Here is a 17,958-nt window from a genome sequence, read left to right on the forward strand (position 1 = left end):
AGGTTGCAGACAAGTGCTGGCAGGACGGACATTACAAGAGGTTAGGGTCGGCAGTAAAGCAGGGGAACGGATCTTGATCGGCAAGCCCCTCCCATTGCTGGGTCCTTTGATCAGGCACTGAGCGTCTCCCCCCAACTCAACCCAGAAGCCGACAAGCAAGCCTGACAAGGTTAGCTTTTCAGGCTTCCCACATGGCGTGTTTCCTTCCTGCCGCTGGTGAATACAGCCTCAATTGGTGGCGGTGGGAAGGCCAATAAGCCTTCCCCACCAGGGCTAAATCAGGGCCGAGGCAGCAGGACCCCCATTTTCCACTCCCCCACTTGGTCAAATGCACCACTCACTACAGGGGGAGGCATTAAATTCCACCCAAAGTGACCACTGGCAAATATTATTGAAAACACAGACCCAGAAGATTTATTTTACTGCCATTACCTTGGGGTATTACAGGTGCTACTGGACAGCGACTCCTTTCCACTTGCACTGGTTATGGATGATTTACGAGGAGCAGAAAATTCAATGAGATTTTCAAAGGATCCTGTCCGTGAAGTGAGCAGTACTGCAGAGCTTTGGGCTGAAACCGCACCATCTACACTTGCGTCTGTGTTTGGAATAGAACTGCTGCTGTCGCAAGATTCTGACAGAGATTCCAGAGCAAGTGATACCTAAAAGTTGTACCAATTATAGAAATTTGTTTTAATGATCAGCAAGAATAACGTGTGACAATTCAGTGACATAATTTGTTAATGTTTCAAGAAGTATGAAATAAAGTAATATGCAGATCATACCTCTTACAGTGACTGGCTGAATTGACTTCATTTAAGTCTGAAAACTATGCTCAGTGCTAATCACATAACAATGCTGTGCCATTTTAGGATGGCACCATGTATTATAAAAATCATGTTTAAGCCCTTGGAATAAAACACTGCAAAAATTAAGGGTATGCCCAAGACAGTTATAGAACATAGAACAGTACAGCACAAAACAGGCACTTTGGACCTCGATGTTGTGCCGAGCATTTTCCGAAACCAAGATCAAGCTAGCCCACTCCCCTCCACGTATGCAAAAATAGAGCAGCTTACTTTACTTCAAACAAACTCGTGTGTGCTAAGTGACATATGTTAAGAGGAATTCAGTTCTTTTGTCCATGCTTTGACTATTTAAAAATAATCTTTATTGTCACAAGTAGGCTTTAAACACTGCAATGAAGTTACTGTGAAAATCCCCTAGTCACCACACTCCGGCGCCTGTCGAGTACATGGAGGGGTAGTACAGAATGTCCAAATTATCTAACAGCACGTCTTTCGGAACTTGTGGGAGGAAACCGGAGCCCCCGGACAAAACCCACGCAGACACGGAGAGAACATGCAGACTCCGCACAGTCTGTGAAGCAACAGTGCTTCGGTTATAATGAGGTCTGGAGCGGGGACGTCCTCAGGACCCAAATTAAGCAAATGCTGCTTGATAGAACCATCAATGGCCCCTTACATCCCTTTGCTAATCATCAAAAGTAGGTTGATGGAGCAGTTAATGGAGGTTACCCACACCTGGGAAATCTTCCACTAAGTGGGTAGATACTAGTTCATTACTGCAGTGGAACAGCTTAACGTGAGCACAGTTCTGGAGCCTAAGTCTTCAGCATAGAGCGAGGATGTTTTGGGGGCCCATAGTCTTTGTGGTATTGAGTGCTTTCAACTGTTTGACATCATGTGGAGTGAATTGAATTGACTAAAAACTGGCTTCAGTAATGGTAGGGACTGCAGGAGGAGGCCAGGATGGATTACCCACTCAGAACCTCTGGGTGAAGATGACTAAAAGTACTTCAGCTTTGTCCTTTGCACTCCATCACCAAGGATGGGGCTGATCAGAGAGCTTCTCCTCCTCACAGTCATTACTTGATTTTCCACCACCATTCACAACTGGATGTGGCAGGGCTGTGGAGCTTTGATCGGATCGGTTAGCTGGAGGATCGCTTAACTGACGATACCAGGCTAATATGCATGCGATCCTGTGTTGTAGCTTCACCAAGTTGGCACTTTATTTCTATGTATGCTTGATGCTAATCCTGGCAGACTCTTCAACACTCCTCATTAAACCAAGGTATGTCCCCCAGCTTGATCATAAGAGTGGAGTGAAGGATGTGGAGAGTGATGGGGTTGGATTACAGTGGAATACATTTCTGCTGCACAGTTGTAAAGCATTCACACTAAAAGGACTGTCAAATGGGAATTGGTGAGTGAAAAGGCCTGTGGTGGAACTTTCATTCAGAGAATCCAACTGACTGGCAACCTGTACTAAGATTTAAACTCAAGCATTCCAGTTAAACATGTGTGTGTGGAACTGAAATGATCAATTCTGTTTTCAAGCAATTGCCTTCCTCCCCTCCACTGTGGCCGTGACCTCCCTTTAGCCGGCATACATATATTACAATCCTCAGTGTGGCCAGAGCACTACAGTATTTACAATTTGGTTTGGGCTCCAACAATCAGACCAATCCCCTCTGGCTTTTTCCCTCTCGTTCTCTTTGCATGCCTCCCCCCACTTCCCTTCTCCCCCCACCCTCTTTCCTTTTCTGCTTTGTCCTGTGGCTCTTTCAGCCCTGCGCACGTGGAGGTTTGCCCTGTGTAGTGCCTCTCCCTATCTCTATGCCTAGTTCTTCCTCCCATTTTCCTTGTCTTGTCCAGGGGGAAGGGTACTTCCTCCAACAGTAGCCCATACAAGGTTGCAGTTTCCCTTCCCTAGGTCGCCCACGTCCAGAATTCGTCTACTAACGAGGGTCCTGGTATCTGGGGGTACATTGTTGTTTCCTTGCAGTGAAAGTATCTCAAGTCGTTTTCTCTTGGCAGCTGGACCTCTCCGTGAGTTCTCCCAGGGTCACTCCTCTATCGCCCTTTTACATGTCCCTAACCGTCAGAGTCCCCTCTTCCTGTCTCCACCTTTTGAAGGTGTGTTTCTAGTAATGTTGACCGAGGGATGAAAATTGAACTGTTTGCTTGCTTTCAAAGTGCCACACATTCTTTATCAGCCAGAATGTGTCTCGCTTCACTGTTTCATCCGAGACAAATGTTCGCACAATGCAACATGCCACATTTGGACTGAACCTGGAATATATGCTGAAATCCCTGCAAGAGCTTGGATCCACAAATGCATGACTCTCAGGAGGTAGCGCTACCTAGTAATTGAAATCAATACTCACCTGGCCTTTATACTTCCTATCCTTATAGTTAGGAAACACATTAAGAACATGAATAGCAGCAAAACTCATAACCAAAGTTTAAATACCTGACCAATTAATAAACCTTGACAGTTTATATGTCTTTTCAATCAATCAAAATTACTAGGGAACATCATTTGTTTTGGTTTATTTTAGCCAAGTCTCAAAGGGAAGGCAGTGGCGTAGCGGCATTGTCATTGGACTAATAACTCAGAGACCCAGGAAAATGCTCTTGGCACCCAGGTTTGAATCCCACCAGGGGAGATGGTGAAATTTGAATTCAATAAAAATCTGGAATCAAAAGTCTAATGATGACTTAGTGGTCGATGGTCGTAAACATATCTGGTTCACAAATGTCCTTAGGGAAGGAAATAGGTCATCCTTACTTGGTCTGACCTACATGCAACTTGTAAAAGCAGTCCTTTCAAAACTCATAGTCTAGAAGATACAAACAGCACCAGCCAATAAATAAGTGCACATCAGTAGGATTGAATTATCTGGACTCTGGGGACTGCATTGGCAGAGCTTGGGGATGGCTTGGACACTTATGGCGTGGTCCTTCAAACAGCAAGCATGGTGGAGCATCAGTCAGACACATCCTCACCCACACCAATTGAACTTGCTGAACAAACTCGTACCTCTCCACAAAGCCATAACACAAGAGCAAAAAGCATAACCGTAACCTACAGATGAACAAAAGAGCAACCCCAATTAAAAGAACCATAAATAAGCAGGACCCCTTTGCTTCGTGAATTCCATATGTCGAACATCTGTTTCTGTCTCTAAAACACATTAGTTTTCTGGTAAAGGCTGCAATTTTAGACAATCTTTTAACTTGCTCTTCCTGAAAGATGTACATATGACAAACTGAAACGAAATAAGCATATAACAAAAAAAGTGATCCTTATTTGGTCAAGAACATGATAAAGCTAAATTCTCCAATAACTAAATGTTGTTTCTTAAGCTTTGCAGCAAAACATAGTCTTGAACAATGCAGAAAAATATTTCTTGGTGAAGCTTTCTTTCCTATTTGGTAGGGTGCTCTTTCAGAGGGTCAATGCAGATTCTATGTGACTCAGACCCACAGCAATGTGTTTGACTCTTAAATGCCCTCAAGGATGAGCAATACAAATGCTGACCCAGCCAGTGATGCCCACATCCCATGAACAAATAAGGAAAAACAAAGTTTGATCAGATCACATTTCTTAATATAGAAATATCAGTAAGCAAGATATTTCTAACCTGTAGTTCTCCGAGTTTCTCGGAGGTTGGTGAAATCACTGTGAAGAACCCACTAATACCATAGGTTGGTGAAAGTTGTGATATTCCATTTATTTGGACTCGGCCAATGGGAAGATGGTCAGGCTTCGTCATCACCTCCAACACCAGCGTTCCCATATCTATGACGATGAAAAAGTACACATTTGAACAAAACAGCAAGCAAAATAATACCAGCATTTTAGAAACTTTTCTACTAGACAAACAAACTAAAGATACAGGAAAAAATACAAGACATTTTTGTTCACAAAACCTTAAGTGATGTCATGATTTTGTTTTAAGAGGCTGCAAGTTATAGGAAGCTGATGAATAAGAATAAGAATCTGCAGAGTTATCTGACCCAATAAAAATTACTGCATAATAACAACGTGCAACAGCTAGCTTCATCCAGTGTTCACATTTCTGAGACACCTTAGCCTTCCAGGGTAATCGGAGGTAGACCGGGCACTTTCCAGGCCCATTCACTAGTCTGCGCAAAATACAACGAACATGATTAGGTGTGAGTAAGCGATTGGACAACACTTGCTCAACAATTCTGATTGTGCTAAGAATTACACTGAAAACCAATTTCATCAGTCAGGCTAATAGTTTGCTTGGTGGTACACTTATACATACTAAAATCCACATATATTCACATACATGGTCTTGTCCTTTGCAGACAGAAGGAACATGTCCATGCATTATGCTTTTTCCAACTAAACTCTAAACAAAAGCTTGGGGGACCGCCATTCCCTGGTTCATTCCCCATGGCAATACCTTGACAATCAGAGGCGACCTGTCCAAAATGAATTTGAAACAAAAGCTTGTCAGTCAACTGCTTCCTGCTGCATTCTCCATGGCAACACCTCTACAAATTAAAGTCCATTTGCCAAGCAGTCATCACTCTCTTCTCATGCAGTGTATATACTGTTGGTTTATCTTGCATAGCTGGCCTGATGCATACAAGCCAAGAAGATTTGATAGCATGTCACTTTTTTTCAAAAATACTCAAATTCTATATTCCAAACGACTATAAATAACCAATACATGCCCAAGTGACAGGTTATAAAACTTCATAGCGTTTTTAAAATCTAATCTTAAAAAAATGCTTTTTGTATGTCAGTCAATATGAAATTAAATGGATATAATTTATTGTGATTCATAATTTATTTCAAGTATGATTGATTTACAATTCGAAAGTATTTCCAATGGGACTGAATCAGTGTGCAACAAAATTGATATATAATTGCACTGTAAATGCAATCATTTATTGATTCTTACTAAAAAGTCAAATCTATTTGCCTTCAACCTTGTTGGTAATAAACAGGCCCTGCATTTGTTTAAGTCTATGGCATCAATATTTGAATGGCACAGAAGCTGCCTATTGACCCCTATAGATATTACAAATCAAAATTTAAATAAACTTTTCCCAAACAATTTTTCTTTCTACACGATTGCAACCTCATCATAATTCTTTCATCATAAGATATGCTCATGAATCTTCTTTTGTACTTTAAAAATAGGACGCGTCATCAAAGGAAAGTTTGTACTATTTTGGTAATATAATTGTTTATCCAGTAAACATCAGAACATGACTTCATAATGTAATTAAATATTGGTCACAGCTGCTTTACTTGTATTTAAAGAAAAGCTTAATAGAAACGAAAACTTAATCTTTATTATCGGAAGCACGAGGAAATTCAGGAGCACCCAATTTTGCATCAGAATAGAGTGAGCCGGAACCCAGAAATTAGGCCTCAGAACTCATTACCAGGAGGGCAGTGTTGCACAAAGATACCTGGGATGATGGAACGAAGATCAAGCTAAACTTAACATTCTAGCAAGTCAGATAATTGTGGGCCACATCAGCAGGATCACAGGGAAAACAGAAATCAGTACTGATGGAGGGAATGAAGAAAGGGACAGGGTTGGGGAGCCTGGAGGCATGATCTTTTGGAGATCCAAGGCCAGGAAAGGTTTTGCAGATCAGGGAACTCAAAGCCAGCAGTGAACACGATTATGCTTTACAGGCAAGAAATGTGGTAAGTGGACTTGAGCTATAATGAAGAAGTAGACTCATTCAAGCCAAATGGTCTCTTTTTGTTCTTAAAATTGATAATACTATAGTTAAAGCTGTGTTAATTACAAACATATGAATTAGGAGGAGGCCATTCAATCCCTCGAACCTGCTCCACTAGTCAATATAACTATGGCTGATAGTGGCCTGAACATCACGTTGCGCCTACTCCCGATTATGAAGGTCTCAGGCCATTACAACATTCTCATTAAAACTTCCTGATAGCTCGCCTAGATGTTGGGGCACATGGCGCCCATTCTAATGTTGGTGTAGGGAATTGATCATGGAAAACAAGGAAATGGCGAGGCATTTTGTGTCTGTCTTCCCTGTAGAAGACACGGAAACATCTAAAAGATTTTTGAAAATCATGAGCTGAAAGGGAGGGAGGAGCTTAACCAATCACCACCATCAGCAAAAAGGTGCTGAGGACAGTATTAGACCTAAAAGCTGACAAGTCCCAGGACCTAGGTGGCTGCACCTGAGGATCTGAAAATAATTGGTTTCAGCGATAGTAAAGGCATTGGATGTACAAGTTCCAAATTCCTTAGATTCTGGAAAGTCAGAAATTATAGGCCAGTTAGCCTAACACCTAACATAAAGAAATTGGTATAATCCATTAATAAGGTTATAGCATTATTCATAATGAAATCGGGCATTTTCAACATGGTTTCGTGAAAGCAAAAATCATTTAAAATAATGGCTTTTTTTTGAGGAAATAACTAGCAAAGTAGATAAAGGGAAGCCTATAGATCTGTATTTGGATTTTGAAAAGCCATTTGATAAGGTGCCAAATCAAAGGTTACAACAAAAGATAAGAGCAGTTGGCGGTAACATATTAGCATGGATAAAGAATTGGTTAGCTAAACATGAGCAGAAAGTAGGGATAAATGGATCTTGTTCATGCTGGCAAGCTGTAATGAGTGTAGTGTTACAGGGTCAGTACTGGGCCTCAACTATTTCCAACCTACATCAGTGACTTGGATGAAGGATGTATAGCTAAATTTGCTGATGACACCATGATAGATCGGAAAGTTAGTTGTCAAAAAGATCTGTAGAGGGATATGGATAGGTTAAGTGAGTGGGCAACGATTTGGACGATGAAATATAATATAGAACTTGTCCACTTTGGCAGGAAGAATAGAAAAGCAATATATTATTTAAATAGAGAACTCCATGGTTTAGGGCAGCACGGTAGCATTGTGGATAGCACAATTGCTTTACAGCTCCAGGGTTCCAGGTTCGATTCCGGCTTGGGTCACTGTCTGTGCGGAGTCTGCACATCCTCCCAGTGTTTGCGTGGGTTCCCTCCGGGTGCTCCGGTTTCCTCCCACAGCCCAAAGATGTGCAGGTTAGGTGGATTGGCCATGATAAATTGCCCTTAATGTCCAAAATTGCCCTTAGTGTTGTGTGGGGTTACTGGGTTATGGGGATAGGGTAGAGGTGTTGACCTTGGGTAGGGTGCTCTTTCCAAGAGCCGGTGCAGACTCGATGGGCCAAATGGCCTCCTTCTGCACTGTAAATTCTATGATATCTATGTATAGAGGGATCGTCTTGTCCTGATACATGAACCACAAAACTTTAGTGCGCAGGTGAATGCAAGTGGTTAAGACAGCAAATGCAATGTTGGTGTTTATTGCCAGGGTAATGGAATATAAAAATAGGGAAGTTTCACTGCAGCTGTACAGGACCTTGGTTAGACCACCACTGGAGTACTGCTTATTTGAGAAAGCGTACAATTGTGTTAGAAGCAGGTTCACTCAACTATTTCCTAGAGTCAAGGGCCTATCTTATGAAGAAACATTGAACAGGTCAGGCCATTGGACTTAAGAAGAATGAGTAGCAATCTTTATGAAACATATAACATACTGCCAAGTGGATACCAGGAGAATATTTCCTCTTGTGGGGATGATGCAACCTAGGGAAGACAGTTTAAGAATAAGGGTATCCTTTTAAGAACAAGTTGAGATTTTGTTTCTCTGTGCTACAGGATATGTAATTCTCTTCCCCAGAAAGCAGTGGAGGCTGGGTCATTGAATGTATTCAAGGCTACGTTAGATAGATAGATTTTTGACAGACAAGTCTGAGGATTATGGAGGACAGACAGGAAAGTGTGAATGAGACCACAACCAGATCTGCCAAGCTCTTATCAAATGGAAGAGCAGGTTCGAAGAACTGAATGGCCTACTTCCTTGGACATAGCAACATGTGTTCTCCAAGCACCCCGTGGCTGGCTAAGACGCCAAATGATGGGCATGAAGCCATCACCTGCCTTATTGGGTCTGGGCAATGAAGAATCACAGCTTATCTAGCTTCATAGGCTTTCTGCATAACAAAGAGCCTAACATCTGCCTCGGTGCAATATTAGCATGCTGTTGAGGCCTGCTGACTGCTTTCGGGGAAATCAATCCCATAAATTACAGTGCCAGGGACCCCTGTTCGATTCCTGGTTTTTTTTTGGGGGGGGGGGTCACTGTCTGTGTGGAGTCTGCATGTTCTCCCCCTGTCCGCGTGGGTTTCCTCCGGGTGCTCCAGTTTCCTCCCACAAGTTCCGAAAGACGTGCTGTTAGGTCATTTGGACATTCAGAATTCTCCCTCTGTGTAGAAGATTGTAGTTTAGTCGGGCAATATGGTCGGCACGGGCTTGGAGGGCCGAAGGGCCTGTTCCTGTGCTGTACATTTCTTTGTTCATTGTACCCTGTGTAACAGGTGCCGTAGTGTGGCGACTAAGGGATTTTCACAGTAACTTCATTGCAATGTTAATGTAAGCTTACTTGTGACACTAATAAAGATTATCTTGATCTCATTACAGTAGTCAGTACTCTGCAGGACAAACACTAATGAAACCCCCTAATCTAAAGTAGCATGGATACAACCAACCTGTGAGGTACGAAGTGAACTGTTTTGGTCCACAGCGAACAGCATATCGTGCAATTGTTTTCGCAGACTTTTGTTCAGCATGCGAAGCATCTCTAGGGCGAAACTGAGTGCCATTGGAAGTTTCACCCCACCAACGCAGTCTAACAAGAGGCGAGGCTGGAGGTCTGGGGACAATCCACAAGATTTTGCTGACTGCAATCCTTAGAAAACACTGAACCTGGCCTTCAACAAGTGGCGGCAAACTAGTGGATGGTGAGACATCACTAATCCCTGTAACATGAAATTAACAAAGTTAAACTTACAATGACTTTAAGGACCATGATTATTAAGTATGTTGATTGTACAATATAAACAAATGCTCCCTACAAAATACCCAGTCGTACAAGAACAGAATTTACTGTTCCAATCTTTGATTTTGGCTATAGAAAGCGTATTTTGCGAAATATCAAACAGTACTGATGCTGATAGATCTATCAATATGGTGGGAGGGACTTGTGGAGAGAAATTAAAAGTTTTTCACAAAATTTATATCAATATTGGTTTCAATGCTCTGAGAGTGCTTTAAGTCCACAAATAAGGAGTATTTTACAATCAGGCTGCTCATCGCTATGAGGCCCAATACTAACCAAGAATCAAATTTAAAAGATTTCTCAGATTTACATCCCGTAAATGAATTTTTAAAAATTAAGTCAAGAACAAAATGTGCTCTCATCAAGGTGCTCATAACACTGGACTACATAATGGCAGCAATAACATAGACTGGTGAAATGGGCAGACACAAAATTCAAAGCAAAAATGTGAAGTGTTGAAGATTGAGCAACAATAGATGCTAAATGGTACACATTTAAGGAGGGTGTATGAACAGAGAGGCTTGAAAATGTCTGCATAATGTTTTGAAGATGACAACCGGTTAAGAGGATAGTGAACAAAATGGATGCAATCCTGGGTTTTACACACAGGCATGGAGTACAAATACAAGGAAGCTATGATAAACCTATATAAAACAATAGTTTAGCCTCAGCTGCAGTATTGTGCCCAACTCCAGACACCAAATTTCAGGATGGATGTAAAGGCTTTGGAAAGCCGACAGAAGGAATGTATCAAGATATCTCCATGAAGAGGGATTACAATAACACAAGACATAGTAGCAGAATTAGGCCATTCAGCCCATCGAGTTTGCTCCAGCGTTCAATCATGGTTGATATGTTTCTCATCCACATTCTCCTGCCATGTTTCTCATCGCCATTCTCCTGCCTTCCCCCCTTATTAATTAAGAACCTGTCTATCTCTGTCTTAAAGGTACTCAATGATTTGGGCTCCACAGACTTCTGCAGCAAAGAGTTCCACAGATTTGCCATCCTCTGGCTGAAGAAATTCCTTCTCATCTCAGTTTTAAAGGATCGTCCCTTCGGTCTGAGGCTGTGTTCTCGAGTTCTAGTTTTTCCTACTAGTGGAAACATCCTCTCCACTTCCCCTCTATTTAGGCCTCTCGGTATCCTGTAAGTTTCAATAAGATCCCCCCTCCTCCTCCTAAACTCCAACGAGTACAGACCCAGAGTCCTCAACCCTGCTCATATGACAATTTCATCATTCCAGGGATCATTCTTGTGAACCTCTTCTGGACCCTTTACAAGGCCAGCACATCCTTCCTTAGATACAGGGCCGAAAACGGCTCACAATACTCCAAATGGGGTCTGACCATCTTATACATCCCTGCTCTTGTCTGCTAGATCTCGCCACATGAATGCTATTGTTGCATTTGCCTTCCTAACTGTCGACTGAACATGCACTTTAACCTTAAGAGAATCTTGAACTAGGATTCCTAAGTCCCTTTGTGCTTTTGATTTCCTACTTTCCCATTTAGAAAATAGTCTATGCTTCCATTCTTCCTACCAAAGTGCATAACCTCACTCTTTTCCACATTGCAGTCCATCTACCACTTCTTTGCCCACTCTCTTAAGTCTGTCCAAATCCTTCTGTAGCTCCCCTGCTTCCTCAATACTACATGTCCTTCAGCATACCTTTGTATCATCTGCAAACTTAGCAACAGTGCCCTCAGTTCCTTCTTCCCGAGGGTTAATTTATATTGTGAAAAGTTGACCCAACACTGACCCCCGAGGCACACCACGAGTCACTGGCTGCCATCCTGAAAAAGACCCCTTTATCCCCATACTCTTCCTTCTGCCAGTCAGCTAATCCTCTATCCATGCCCTTAACACCATGGGTTCTTAACTTATTTAACAGCCTCCAATATGGCATCTTGCAAAAGGCCTTCTGGAAATCTAAATAGATCATGTCCACTGGTTCTGCTTTGTCTAACTTCCTTGAATTCTAACAGATTTGTCAGACATGACCTCCCCTTGACGAAGCCTTGCTGACTTAGTCAAATTTTATCATGCACTTCCATATACCCCACAATCTCATCTTTAATAACAGACTCTAAAATCTTACGATGGATTAACATGAACGAGTGGAAAGCAGGGTTCGCTCTCCTTCAAGCAGAAGCTAAAGGAGGTTTGATGGAGATGTTTAAACTCTCAGAATCCCGACAGTGTAAAAGGAAGCCATTTGGCCCCTTGAGTCTGCACCGACCCTCCAAAACAGCACCCTATCTAGACCCACTCCCACGCCCCATCCCCATAACCCCACCTAACCTGCACATCCTTGGATGCTACGGGATAATTTAGCATGGCCAATCGACCTAATCCACACATCTTTGGACTGTGGGAGGAAACCGGAGCACCCCAGAGAAACCCATGCAGACCCAAGGAGAATGCACAAACTCCACAAAGACAGCCACCCAAGGCCGGAATTTAACTTGGTCCCTGGTGCTGTGGGACAGCAGTGCTAACCACTGTCACCCCCCCCCCCCCCCCACCCCACCCCACCATCATACCGCCCATTCATGAAGGTTTCGATACAGTAGGCAAAGAGAAACAGTTTCCGACAGGTGAAGGGTTGATAAGTGTGGGTACCTGTTTAACATGATTGACAAAACGACAAGAAGTGACATGAGGAAAAACCATTAGGATCTTAAGTCCTTGAAGACATAGTCAAGTTTATTTTCTAATGCCGCCATTCGCACAGCAAGGTGCAAAGCAGCTTGGCAGCTGCGCCATGTTGGCAGGCTGCAATCAGTTGACAGTGGCTAGACCAGGAAACCAAAACCGATAAACCAAGCTTTCAAAGGATAGACCCTTCTCAGACCAAAATCTAGAGCGACCTGAATGTTTTCAGGTTATGCAGTTCAGGATTTCAGTCATGCCCAATATTCCTGGAATCCCCCCTTCTCTCCAACAGCACTATGGGTGTACCTACACCACATGGACTGCAACAGTTCAAGGGGGCAGCTGACCACCACATTCTTAAGGGCAACTAGGGATGGGCAATAAATGCTGGCATAGCCAGAGGCGATCACATCCCATAAATGAATAATAGGTAAAAAAGCAAAATACTGCGGATGTTCGAAATCAGGCAGCACAGTAGCTTCACAGCTCCAGGGTCCCAGGTTCGATTTCCAACTTGAGTCACTGCCTGTGTGGAGTCTGCACGGGTTTCCTCCGGGTGCTTTAGTTTCCTTCCACAGTCCAAAGAAGTGCAGGTTAGGTGGACAGGGCATGATAAAATTGCCGTTAGTGTAAAATTGCCGTTAGTGTCCAAATGATTAGGGGGGGGGGGGGGTCACTGGGATACGGATGAGGTGTGGGGTGCTCTTTCCAAGGGCCGGTGCAAACTCAATGGGCCGAATTGTCTCCTTCTGCACTGTAAATTCAATGAGAAACAGAAAGTGCTGGAAAAACTTATCCAAGGAGAGAAAGAATTAGCGTTTCGAGTCCAACATGATTCCCCTTCGGAACTTCGTGTTTCAGCACTCTCTGCTTTTATTTCTTACACTTAATTTCTTAAACTCGGAACACCTTGTGCAGTAGTCATTGATAACCAGTTGCTACTCACAAGTCGGCCTAAAGAAGCGAGGGCCAAATAACAACATTTCAAACAGAAGGGAGAACGTGCCCTTACCTCGGTTCTTCTTTCCGAGTTTCGCCGCTTTGGCTTTTTTAGTTTTCATTGTTTCCCTGCTACTTTCCTGCACATGACTTCGAGTAATCTTCACCTCGCCCTGGCTCGTCCTCCAGCAACAAAACCGCCTCCCGCACTATCCCGCTGCCAGCCCCAGTGCCGGCGGCAGGGACACGGCCCGCGCTGCACCCTGGGATACTGGAGGACCAACAGTGACGCCTCACTCACTTTTGTTTACAAAGCCCGCTCTCCCCGGCAACGGACTCGGCTTTCAAACCCGCCGCCAACCAAAGACCACGTGGGACGGCGGAGGACCAGCGACGCGCCGCCCTATGGGATGGCGGAGCAGCAGCGTCGCATCCCTCTTGGTGAGTGCTGCCCTTTCGTTGTGACGGGCGTAACATTTTGGAAAGCTGAGACCATCATGGGGGAAGAAAAGGTTGGAAATATGAAATAAAACTAGTAAATGTTTAATTGCATAGGCACTCCGGCCTGAAAAACACTGAAAGAGGAAAGGTTAATAATATTGGGGGTTGGAGACCTTCATTGGACCAGGTTGTGTCTTTTCGTCCAGAGGCAATTAATTTATACATTCCTTTCATTGCCATGTATTTTTCCACATTAAATATGTTGTTTAATAAATAGGCGGGTGCAGACTCCAAATCTTTTATAAACACTGGGAGCAATGATCAGAGCACTGATCCTTATGGCATTTTACTAGTGATTTCCAGCTACTCTTTTTCTCCGATTGGGGTACCCTCAATAATGACACTTGAGAGTGTAAACGGTAAAGAAGGCTTGTTTATAGACTAAGAACTATGCTAGAGCCAAAACATGTACTAACTGCTGCACAGCCCACAAGGCAGCACCTTATATACGGCTCACAGATGGGCGGCGCCAGAGGCGGAGTCCCCAGGGCTCCAAGCCCGGTCTTAAAGGGGACATCACCTTACATGATGACAAGGCAGTAACCGTTCATCACATTCACCCCCTGTTTAAAAAAGAGGCCGGCGGGGGTGAAGTGCCATCATAGGTCCATCCGTCTCAGTGGTCTGATCGTCCTCATCGACCTCCTCAGTTCGGGCTGTGGTGCGGCGGGCACAGACATCCCAGTTGAGGGTACATCCGGGAGCACAGCGGCCGGAGCTTCGGTCTGGGTCGGGGCAGGGGGACTAGGCAGAGCCGGGGGTAGCGGTGCCAGCGCCAGCGGGGTGTGTAAAGGTAGGTGCTCACCAACATAGGGCCGGAAGGGGGTGTGTTGTAGGGGGCGCTGGGTCCTGCAGGGGAGCGGCACGGGAAGGGGCGTCTGTAGTGGGGGATCCAGCGGGTGCCAGATCCCAGAGGGAAACCGTATCTTGCCTGCTGTCAGGGTACTCAATGTAGGCGTAACTGGGGTTGGCGTGGAGCAGTCGGACCTTTCCAACCAGGGGGTCCGTTTTATGGCTCCCCGTGTGCCTCCGGAGAAGAACAGGCCCCAGAGCCATCAGCCAAGGTGGAAGCGAGACCCCGGACGTAGACTTCCTGGGGAAGACAAACAATTGGTTGTGAGGGGTCTCATTCGTGGCCGTGCAGAGGAGTGACCTAATGGAGTATAGGGCATTGGGTAGGACCTCCTGCCAGCGGGTAGTTGGGAGACTTCTCGACTGCAGGGCCAGAAGGACAGCCTTCCACACTGTCGCGTTCTCCCTCTCCACTTGCCCGTTTCCCCGCGGGTTATAACTGGTCGTTCTGCTCGAGGCGATGTCTTTGCTGAGCAGATACTGACGCAGTTCATCGCTCATGAACGATGTACCCCGGTCGCTGTGGATATAAGCGGGGAAACCGAACAGGGTGAAGATGCTGTGCAGTGCCTTAATCACCGTGGCTGAGGTCATGTCGGGGCAGGGAATGGCGAATGGGAAACGGGAGAACTCATCGATAACGGTGAGGAAATAGGCATAACGATTGGTGGACGGGAGGGGCCCCTTGAAGTCCACGCTCAGTCGCTCAAAAGGGACCCAAGGCCTTCACGAGCCGAACCTTGTCTGGCCGGTAGAAGTGCGGTTTGCACTCCGCACAGATCTGGCAGGCCCTGACCATGGCCTTGACGTCCTTGGTTGAGTAAGGTAGGTTGCGGGAGTTGATAAAATGGACGAGCCGGGTAACCCCCGGGTGTCAGAGGTCATTGTGGATGGCTTGCAGGCGGTCGTCCTGCGTGTTGGCACATGTGCCGCGGGACAGGGCATCAGGGGGCTCGTTGAGCTCCCCTAAACGATACTTGATATCGTACGTGTGGGTGGAGAGTTTGATCCTCCACCTCAAAATTTTATCATTTTTTATTTTGCCCCGTTGCGTGTTATCGAACATATAGGAGACTGACCGTTGGTCGGTGACGAGGGTAAACCTCCTACCGGCGCGGTAGTGTCTCCAGCGCCGCATAGCCTCCACAATGGCTTGTGCCTCCTTTTCGACTGCAGAGTGTCGAACCTCGGAGGCGGTGAGGGTTCGGGAGAAGAACGCTACTGGTCTGCCTGCCTGATTGAGGGTAGCAGCCAGGGCGATATCTGATGCATCGCTCTCTACCTGGAAAGGAATGGTTTCGTCCACTGCGTGCGTAGCGGCCTTGATGATGTCAGCCTTGATGCGGTTGAAGGCCAATTGAGCCTCAGCCGAGAGGGGAAACATGGTGGTCTTTATGAGTGGGCGGGCTTTGTCCGCATACTTGGGGACCCACTGGGCGTAATAAGAGAAAAGCCCCAAGCACCATTTGAGGGCCTTCAGGCTGCGGGGGAGAGGGAGTTCCTTAAGGGGGCGGATGCGGTCGGGGTCAGGACCTAGGACCCCGTCTTCCATGACATAGCCGAGGATGGCTAGACAGGTGGTGTGGAAAACGCATTTTTCCTCGTTAAAGGTCAGGTTAAGGGCTCGGGCGGTCTGGAGGAGCTTTTTGAGGTTAGCGTCATGGTCCTGCTGGTCATGGCCGCAGATGGTGACATTGTCCAAGTACGGGTATGTAGCCCGCAAACCGTACTGGTCCACCATTTGGTCCATCGCCCTTTGAAAGACGGAGACCCCATTTGTAACACCGAAGGGGACCCTGAGGAAGTGGAAGAGCCGGCCGGCTATTTCGAAGGCAGTATAGGGGCGGTCTTTTGGTCGGATGGGGAGCTGGTGGTAGGTGGACTTGAGCTCGACCGTGGAAAAGACTCGGTATTGGGTGATCCAATTTACCATTTCCGCAATGCGAGGATGGGGGTACGCATCAAGCTGCGTGAATCGGTTTATGGTCTGGCTATAATCCACGACCATCTGTTTCTTCTCCCTGGACCGGACTACCACCACTTGCGCTCTCCAAGGGCTGTTGCTAGCCTCGATGACCCCCCCTCTCCCAGTAAACGCTGGACCTCTGACTTGATAAAAGTCATATCTTGGGCACTGTAGCGCTAGCTCCTGGTGGCGACGGGCTTACAGTCGGGAGTGAGGTTCGCGAATAGCGAGGAGGGTGCGACTTTCAGTGTCGCAAGGCAGCATACCGTGACGGTCCGCAAGGGTCCGCCGAACTTCAGTGTCAGGCTTCGGTGGCTGCACTGGAAATCGAGTCCGAGCAGCAGGGGGGCACAGAGGTGAGGGAGGATATAAAATTTGAAACGGGTATATTTGGCGCCCTGGATCGAGAGATCCGCAATACAGTACCCCTTGATTTGTACTGAGTGGGACCCGGATGCGAGGGCTATGGTTTGGGATGCGGGATGGGTGCGTAGGGAGCAGCGCCTTACCGTTTCAGGATGGATAAAGCTCTCCGTGCTCCCGGAGTCAAAGAGGCATGCAGTGTCGCGCCCGTTGACCTGGACCTGCATCATAGAGTTCTGCAGGTGTTTTGGCGGAGTTTGGTCGAGGGTGATCGCACCCACTCACGGGTAGTCCGAGTCCTCAGCCGAGTCGGACTCGTAAAATGGCCGCCGCCGTCGGTCGCACGTGTCAGGTCGAGAAGATGGCCGCTCCCATGATTCGCACGAGGCTGATGACACGTCAGAAGGGGGCGTGTCGGGTTGGTGCGCAGCCGCATTGCGAGACCTGACACGTGCGACCGACGGCGGCGGCCATTTTACGAGTCCGACTCGGCTGAGGACTCGGACTACCCGTGAGTGGGTGCGATCACCCTCGACCAAACCCGACACGCGCCATCAACCCTGACGTGTCATCAGCCTCGTGCGAATCATGGGCCAGGCAGACCCTCACAAAATGCCCTTCTTCCTGCAGATCGCGGAGCGGGCTGGGCAGCGTGGGCGTGGATGCTGGCCCTGCCCGCAGAAGTAGCACGGTGTGCCGCCATGGTGAGCGGGTTGCCGCGTGGCGCAGGCCTGTAATACGGCTGAGTCTGAGGAAGTCCAGGGGGGGCTCGCGGGGTACGTACCCAAGTTATGTCGGGCCACCTCCAGCGAGGAGGCGAGCGTTAGCGTGTCCTGGAGGTCTTTTGCCCCGTTTTCGAGCAGCCGCTGCCGGATGTAGGTCGAGCGGATGCCGGACACGAAAGCGT

At 46.4% G+C, this 17,958-nt stretch overlaps 1 protein-coding gene across 2 annotated transcripts in view; it reads right to left on the minus strand.

The window, feature by feature from the left end:
- c2cd3 (C2 domain containing 3 centriole elongation regulator) overlaps positions 1-13,620 on the minus strand; it is a 191,107-nt gene extending 177,487 nt beyond the window's left edge. The window contains exons 1-4 of one of the 2 annotated variants that reach the window (XM_072477143.1): positions 13,443-13,620; positions 9,423-9,692; positions 4,454-4,611; positions 433-662 (exon numbers count right to left, since the gene is read on the minus strand). In XM_072477143.1, the coding sequence (XP_072333244.1) occupies positions 433-662; positions 4,454-4,611; positions 9,423-9,692; positions 13,443-13,491 (707 nt within the window). In that variant the 5' untranslated portion in view covers positions 13,492-13,620. Of the gene's footprint in view, positions 1-432; positions 663-4,453; positions 4,612-4,900; positions 4,926-9,422; positions 9,693-13,442 lie in introns of those variants that run through there. The other variant, XM_072477144.1, reaches the window with a different exon arrangement.
- Positions 13,621-17,958: the final 4,338 nt, after the last annotated feature.

The sequence above is a fragment of the Scyliorhinus torazame genome, chromosome 15 (assembly GCF_047496885.1).
Source record: "Scyliorhinus torazame isolate Kashiwa2021f chromosome 15, sScyTor2.1, whole genome shotgun sequence".
NCBI lineage: Eukaryota > Metazoa > Chordata > Chondrichthyes > Carcharhiniformes > Scyliorhinidae > Scyliorhinus > Scyliorhinus torazame.